Source organism: Periplaneta americana, chromosome 3, assembly GCF_040183065.1.
Source record: "Periplaneta americana isolate PAMFEO1 chromosome 3, P.americana_PAMFEO1_priV1, whole genome shotgun sequence".
NCBI classification, from domain to species: Eukaryota; Metazoa; Arthropoda; class Insecta; order Blattodea; family Blattidae; genus Periplaneta; species Periplaneta americana.
In genome coordinates, this window is record NC_091119.1 from 3798415 (window position 1) to 3807487 (window position 9073).

Sequence of the window (9073 nt, forward strand, 5' to 3'; positions counted from 1 at the left end):
TGCTCCTGATGTCCCATTATTAGGATTTAGAAATCCATCTGTATAAATTTGAATGTCATCCTTATATGTGCTGCAGAGTAGTTCCATGGCATCTAACTTAAGAATGTATGGAGAATCATTTTTGGAATGATTTCCTGGAATTTGTATGCTATGTTCTGGAATCTCCCATTTCCATGGAGGAATTTCGTTCACAACTGGAGTTTTAGCAATGAGTGTGTTTGGGATATAGATTGGTATTTCTTCTTTTTTTATTTTATAGAAATTACACAGGATATCATCTGACAGCTTGAAGAACATCTGAGATCAGGATGAGGCTTGCAATTTTAAATGTATTTTTAGATCCTTTTGTAATATATATAGTGTTTGATTGGTTGAATATTACATTCAATTTCTAGGGCAACAGTTGATGTGGTTTTTGGCACTCCTAGGCATAATCTTAAGGCTGAGTTTTGAAGAACAGAAATTTTTTGTAGATGAGTTGCTGATGTTCCTCCCTCAAATTGTGGTTGATAAGTACAATGAATCCCAGCAAACATTTCCAATGTTTCTGTCGGCCGATCAGCAGCAGATCCTCATTGCTTGCATCTGCAGGGGCCTGCAATCGCTTCATGTGTTAGCTAAGAACAAGTTGAGTTCCTTCTCTTCCGTTACGTTGTGTTTTGCTATGGTTAAATATTCAGTGCGTGGACATGTATATATTTTGAAAACGTACAGACGGAAAAAGAAATCATGTCACAGAACATGGGAAAACTTAGACATAAATTTCCTGGTCGCCCAGTTCCATACAGAAAAAAAAAATACTAAACAGTGAGTCAGCTAAGAATAAATGCAGTTGTATTGTGCAATGGTTGAGGGCTGTCCTTCCTTAAGGAGATTCAAGAAGAACTTAAAAAGTTGTGTATAAAGTGCAAATTAAAATTAAGGTGACATTTAACATTTAATTTTTTTAAGGTGACATGTATTTTATTTAGCCTGACGAGTTACTCCCTTGGTTTGAATTGTAAATTATTTAAAAATAGCGTGTAAGAGGGCCTTAGGCTAGAAATGTTTAGCTTAAATGTAGTTCTGTTTATAAGTATGCATAAGGGTGTAATTATTTGTCTTATTTGAACTGTTGTATCAGTGAAGCGAGGTGAGTCAGTGAAGTTATGGTTTTACAGTGCAGTGAATAGTTCCGATCAGTGATATTTTATAGTGTCAATGAAATGTGTTCTATAGTGTCAGTGAAACGTGTTATAGAGTGTCAGTGAAATGTGTCCTAACGTGTCAGTGAAATGCGTCATAGTGCCACTACAGTGAGTGAGATGAGAGTAAAGTGAAAGACTATTGAAACTTATGTAGGGCCTATAAAAAAAAAGAAAAAAAAGAAAAAAAAGAAAAGAAATTTCTATTATTCACTCATTAAAGCGACTGAAGCACTTTCTTCCCGATAAATTAAAATTAATCCTTGTACAAACACTCGTGATGCCACACTTTGACTACTGCGATATTATATTAAGTAACCTCAATGCAAATTTGAGCAGCAGGCTACAGCGTGTGCATAATGCGTGCGTCCGTTACATTTGTAATATTCGTAAGTATGATCATGTTTCCCCGTCTTTCCAAACTCTGTCTTGGCTAAGGCTAAGCGATCGACGAGCCCTGCATTCTCTTGTTCTCTTATTTCAAATTCTGCGCACCGCTACCCCAATCTATTTGGCTTCTCGTTTCCAAAATTTATCCGCATATCATCAGCTAAGTACAAGATCTCATCAGAACAATTTACTCATTATACCTCACCACGAGAAATCTTTATATTCTTCATCTTATACAGTTACAGTTGCTAGAAATTGGAACTTGCTACTGAGTGATGTAAGGGGTTGTTGGACAATAACTTCATTTAGGTCAAAATTACATAAATTCTTACTTAACAGATTAAATGCTGATTAATATTTGTTGCTTATAATGAAACTAACATCTGTCCATTCTTATTATTATCATCATTAATTTCTCTAAATAGATTTACAAAACCTCTAATGGCAATTACATTAATATTCTCATTATAGAAATATATTTTAGATTTATATATATATATATATTTTTATTCTCCCTGTAACATAGTCCTAGTAAGCTTATATTAAATTAATTTTTATCATTTTACTAGCTATCTCAAATATTAAATTAATTATAATTGAATTAAATTAGCTCATAAATTAAGTTACTACTTTACCTTATAGGTTTATCTAAATTTAAATAAGTATGTAGTCTACTAGTCGTTAAAACTGAAGAATATTCCTGGAGAACCTTTTAAGTGTAGTGTAAATATTTTTAATATAAATATGTATTGTATTGATTAAGGCTGGTTGAGTGGAAGAGAAGGCCTTATGGCCTTAACTCTGCCAGCGAAAATAAAACATTATTATTATTATTATTATTATTATTATTATTATTATTATTATTATTATACATATGTAGGTTGTATTGTAAAATTAGGTTATTTTATGTTTTATTATTAATTGTAATTATTGTGTTAAACTGTATTGTATATTCTGATTGTATTGTGTATTGCATAATTGTATTGTGTATTGCATAATTGTATTGTGTATTGTATAACTGTATTGTGTATTGTTTATCATTTTATTGTGTATTGTTTATATTGTGTATACCACTGCCACCGGTGCTTGCCCACTTGCAGTGTAAATAAATACATACATACATACATACATATTCAGTGTATGAAAGTGTACACATTTTGAAAACATAATTTACATCTTCAAACTTAACGGTAAGCCTACTGTGGACCACCACAATTGTGTCTACTGGGCTCCTGAAAATCCTCATGCTCATGTGGACAGAGCAGTGAATCTACTGGGGGTTTCTGTGTGGTATGGTGCATCAGTGCGAGGTTTGATTGGTGCTTTCTTCTTCTTCGAGAGTACCGTAACTGGTCAGGCATATCTTGATATGCTTCAGACAAGGATTTTGCCTTTCATCTAACACCTGTATGGTGATGAACTCGTTTACATGCAACAAGACGGAGCACCGCCTCACTACCATCGAGATGTGAGGTCGTACCTCAACAGAACTCTACCCGGACGGTGGGTGGACCGAAGAGGTGCTGTTGAGTATCCACCTTGGTTCCCTGATTTGACACCTCTGGACTTCTACCTCTGGGGGACCATCAAGAATGACGTGTATCAACAAAGACCAGCAACAATAGAAGAGTCATGTGCTGCCATTATGCCAGATACACTAACAGCCACAGTTCGGTGTCATGGGCATTGTATAAAGTTGTGGTGGTCATTTCGAACATAACCCTGTCTGTGCCAAAAATGATCACGTCAAGTCAAATACCGTAAACTGGGGTTACTTTGAACACAGAGGAAACTTTGAACATTTTTTCAGAAAATCATATTTAGGTTTCTACATGCTGCACTTGTTATAGATGGAGGTAAATTTGGTATGAGAATGATTTTATGATGATTTACCTCCATCTATAACGAGTGCAGCATGCAGAAACCTAAATATGATTTTCTGAAAAAATGTTCAAAGTTTCCTCTGTGTTCAAAGTAACCCCAGTTTACGGTATGTCACGAGATATGGACTTGCAAACAGTGAGTACATTTTTGGACCCCTCTGTATAAACGAACTGGAAGGAATGGTGAACAGATTTCGGCAGAAGAAGATAGGTATCAGATCAGAAACGACATTAAGATATGTGGATCGTATGCAGAGACTAAGAAGAAGGCAGAAAATAGGAAACATTGGAGAATGCTGGGTTTGCAGCGAAAGACCTGCCCTTGGGCAGAAGGAAACTATGAATGAATATAACGAAACAGCCCAGCTACCATAAGGACTATGCAGAACATCAGCTATTTGAATATAGCCTATATTATTTACTATTTAAAACCAAAATCTTGGCAATCATAACTTACTGCATGAGATGATAAGGAACAACCTCAAGCTAAATGGACGATAGGTAACTAGTGTCCCTCAAGAATGTTTTCAAAACGACTTCAGTAAGAAGTGGTGAAAGAAACTCTCTTCATTAAAGTTATTTGGTAATAATTCTTATAATCAATGCGTGCAAAAAATTCTACACCTCTTAGAAGTCTTAGAAGCAGAGAGAAATCTAAATACTGACAGAAACTACGAAAAATTGGGGCCAGATTTGTAGCAGCTACTAATTATATTCTAGTCTCTAGTTTCCATTATAAAGAGAGTAAACTTAAAGTTACTTCCCGAAGTGACACAAGTGGCTCAATGCGTGGCAACCTCTGTGCAAACCTTATAAAGCTTGTAATTAGCTTACTACAAAGCAAGTAACAAGTAGTGCACACCATGCGTAAGCGCGTATGTCTAACACACACAAAAAATTACAAAGAGGGTTGTTAACAAGACAGAAATAATGAAGGTTTAGGTTTAATGCAGGCTAGCCTACAGTTTATGAAAACTAATCGTAAGCCATTAGGAAAGTCCAGGATAACAAAGAGGGTTTGGAATTGAATGGATTACATCAGCTGCTTGTCTATGCAGATGACGTGAATATGTTAGGAGAAAATCTACAAACGATTAGGGAAAACACGGGAATTTTACTGTAAGGAAGTAAAGAGATAGGTTTGGAAGTAAATCCCGAAAAGACAAAGTAAGTTACATGATTATGTCTCGTGACGAGAATATTGTACGAAATGGAAATATAAAAATTGGAAATTTATCTTTTGGAGAGGTGGAGAAGTTCAAATATCTGTGAGCAACAGTAACAAATATAAATGATACTCGGGAGGAAATTAAACACAGAATAAACATGGGAAATGCCTGTTATTATTCGGTTGAGAAGCTTTTATCATCCAGTCTGCTGTCAAAAAATCTGAAAGTTAGAATTTATAAAACAGTTATATTACCGGTTCTTCTTTATGGTTGTGAAACTTGGACTCTCACTTTGAGAGAGGAACAGAGATTAAGGGTGTTTGAGAATAAGGTGCTTAGGAAAATATTTGGGGCTAAGAGGGATGAAGTTACAGGAGAATGGAGAAAGTTACAAACACAGAACTGCACGCATTTTATTCTTCACCTGACATAATTAGGAACATTAAATCCAGACGTATGAGATGGGCAGGGCATGTAGTACGTATGGGCGAATCCAGAAATGCATATAGAGTGTTAGTTGGGAGGCCGGAGGGAAAAAGACCTTTAGGGAGGCCGAGACATAGATGGGAAGATAATATTAAAATGGATTTGAGGGAGGTGGGATATGATGATAGAGAATGGATTAATCTTGCTCAGGATAGGGACCAATGGTGGGCTTATGTGAGGGCGGCAATGAACCTCCGGGTTCCTTAAAAGCCAGTCAGTACCCGGTAAGTAAGTAATCGTATGAAAATGAACAATCTTAAATTAGGTTGAGAGAGCAACTCTTACCATACCAAGAAAGCATAATAACGATGCTAATTAGAATACGGTACCGAACAGACAAAGGCTACTTAGGCCCAGTTGTAGAATTACTATTTTAATTGAATAATTTCAAGGGAAAAATTGTTCTGGGGCCGGGTATCGATCCCGGGACCTCTGGTTGAACGCCAGCGCTCTGCCAACTGAGCTACCCGGGAACTCCACCCGACACCGTCTCAACTTTTCCCTTTATATCCACACAACTCGCGTGGGCTGACAAAACGCCAGAGACCCACATCGAGTGCACACAAAATCTGTGTGACTTGGAATTGTGGTTTTCTGTTAACGTACACAGTGGCGTATATATTATGCAAATCTAATCTTTCAGGTGAAGCTTCCTGTAAAGCAGATTTGAATAATTTCACGTACGTTAACAGAAAACCACAATTTCAAGTCACACAGAGTTTGTGTGCACTCGATGTGGGTCTCTGGCATTTCGTCAGCCCACGCGAGTTGTGTGGATATAAAGGGAAAAGTTGAGACGGTGTCGGGTGGAGTTCCCAGGTAGCTCAGTTGGCAGAGCGCTGGTACGTTCAACCAGAGGTCCCGGGATCGATACCCGGCCCCGGAACAATTTTTCCCTTGTAATTATTCAAATCTGCTTTACAGAAAGCTTTACCTGAAAGATTAGATTTGCACTATTTTAATTATTTGTAAAAACAAACGGCAAACTAATGTGACACACAAAAATATAAAAAATAATGACCATAGACTAATGAACACGTTGAAGGTCGCGATTTATATTAGCCTAATCACTGTACGTAAGTCCATATAAGTTACCTAACGAAAGCAAACGATCATAACACCTACAGGTATAGGCCTACAAATGCTATATTATATTACGGTAATCTTTTTCAGGAGTTAATAGCCTACATAATTAGCTTCACAGATTCCATTATCAAACCATAATCGGCGACTCATCTCAAAATATGATGGCGATTTTGTATACTAATGCTAGATTTGAAGTTATGTAGTAAGAAGTGACAACACTGTGACATGAACACGAATCACATAACATTTCGACAGTCGCATAGTACAGTCATAGCATCATTAAGATGCTGCTCGGCATACTTGAGCAGCACATATTAACAAATGTCCAAAGTCAATAAGCAGTATTGGATTTCTCAAGTCAATTAAAAAAAATCTAACAAGGCGTATTTTTGTGGCTTCACAGCGACGTACATAAACTGATTTTTTATTTGGAAATGTCATTTCAATGTCTCCAGTTTGGTATCTTCACATATTCAGTTAAGTCACAGAGTTTAGGTATTGAATTGTTCCCCCAGAAGATAGATACAGTCTCACTTAAATATGATCAATGAAACATTAGTACTTACTTAGGCCTAAATAAGAATTAGCCTGGCCTATAACAGCCACAGAGAAACTCCTTATTACTTTTTTTCTCGTCCAAAAATTCGGCGCTCTAGTTTACAGTGTCATAAAATTTGAGTTTAATGAGTCTGTAAATACATTTCTTACATTCTAAAGGATGCAACAATAGATGTCATAAAAGTAAACAGGCTACCGGTAAGAGATGTTAACATGTACAATCGCTAAGGCTATTTCGCATTTATATTTACAGATTTGGAACGCCTTTATGAGTCCCCTATTTGACAGAATTCTTGACTTAACAGTAGTATAGATATGATGGATATTCTTTAGTTTACCTAACGTGCAGCAACTCTGAATCCACACAAAATGTCATGTATTCATACCTAGGATGTGGAGTTGCATCTCGTTCATAGCAGTCCCATTGCTGCATCAGGAGGGAGTAACACAGGTAGCACGCCCGCACAGCTGCAGGTGTGGAATTTGTTTCAAGTCTGTATCCAGCTGGAGGTTCGTGGGATTCCAAAAACGGGAAATATGCTTCACTCGGTCCCCCAGTTGGGCTTGAACTGGGCTTAACCCGTAACCAATACTGTTCGGGATGTCCCACATTACCACACACAAAACACACGGAACGTGGACTTTGCGGTCCATCCAAACTAGCACTGGAGGATACAGGTGGAGGTTGGAATGTTGCTTCCATGCTCCCTGGTTCTTTCTTGATGTACATTACTTAACACTTTGACATTGTGTCTTTAGTTCTCGCATCGTCTGTTTATATAGATGTATAACCGAAACAAAAGCAATTACCTGAAATGTGTTAATAACTGCAATCTTCTTTCCATTGTCACTTGTAAGCACATTCTGTAACGAGATTCTACTTGGCTACAACACAATGCAACAATAACTGAATTTTCTATTGACAAACGGAAACGAAAAGTATGCGGTTTTTATCGAAATAATGGATAAGTACGGTATTTTAGGCGTGTTCGTGAAAAAACATCGACCCGTTTGCTATTGGTACGTTTAGGCGTAGAATCTAGGCTACACATACGACCATATACAAAGTGTTCCCTCTCAATTATGCAAACTTACGTATGTTTTATTGCATCAATACATACATAAGCGTGTTCCCATTTCCGGGAGCCACAATGTAAAAACAGCACTTTCGACTTTCGACACTTTCCCATGATCGTCGTTATCTCAATCGGAGTCTGCCATACGTTCGCGCAACAGCGGACTGTCTGATTCGTCTTGGTTAAACAAAGATATCGTTTCAGCATTGATAGACACGATTTAATAAATTACTGTTTCATTCAAATTCATGCATTATGTACTTCCAAGCCGGTAATTGTTGTAAAAGAACTGTATTATTGTTTTAATTTCAAGCGCCGTAATTCCACTTACAACGCTGCCATGTTAGAAATTAGTAGAATTTCACTCCCATAATGCACTTTATGGAGGTTTATGACGATCGCTGTGCACACAAAAAGAAAGCGAAAGATTTCAGTAAGAAGTTGTATAAAGAGTTAACATTTTCATTAAAATGTAGAAACACAAATAAAATTGTATAAAACGACAGGAACAAAAACATTGAAGTATAAATTGTCCTATTCTATCAGCGAAATCGTTCTATAAAAATTGTACACTCAAACAATAAGCCGCCATACTAGAACCATCAGGATCAACGTACACTCTGGTAGAATTATGCTGTGTCCCATTTCAATGCTATTTAACCGTACAAACAATAACCCGGGAATTATATCTTGTCAAGTTTAACAAGATTCTGTAATTATAATGTACGCCATGAATATGGACCAAGATTTCACTGTATTCAAGCTAATGAAATCAAAAATAAATTCGGGATAAGGAAAAACGAATTCAAAATAAACTGCGGTGCGACAAGCAGAGTTGCTAAAGAATACAATAATTATTAGGCCCTACACAAAACCCCTGAAGTTTAGGATGAAAAGCAGTGCTCTTTGTAAAGTTGAAAAGAATGGGTGTTAATGTTTCTATAAAGAGGTTTTCACTTTCAAAACGGAGTAGGAGAAGAAATGTATCTGCGATTAAACACAGGTTTTTTAAAGTTTGCATATAAAACTATTAAACATTCACAAATTATAATAATTACAATGTACCTATAGAGTAGTCGACATGCACAGAAGTGTCAAATCTTGCTGTCTTTTCATTGTAAAATTGGAAGAATGTTATAATGAAACTGAAAAACAATTTCTAATGCACATGAAGCTAATTATTGTTAGCTTATACTACTCGTACATTTTTTTTTATGGAGGAGAGGCTCGAAGGCTTGTGC

The 9073-nt window shown here is 36.6% G+C and overlaps 1 protein-coding gene across 1 annotated transcript in view; it reads right to left on the reverse strand.

Annotated features, from left to right (window-relative positions):
* Window positions 1-8256, reverse strand: part of LOC138695761 (uncharacterized) — a 223861-nt gene extending 215605 nt beyond the window's left edge. Inside the window, exon 1 of the mRNA XM_069819941.1 lies at window positions 7143-8256. Coding sequence (XP_069676042.1) covers window positions 7143-7486 — 344 coding nt within the window. The 5' untranslated portion in view covers window positions 7487-8256. The remainder of the gene's footprint in view (window positions 1-7142) is intronic.
* Window positions 8257-9073: the final 817 nt, after the last annotated feature.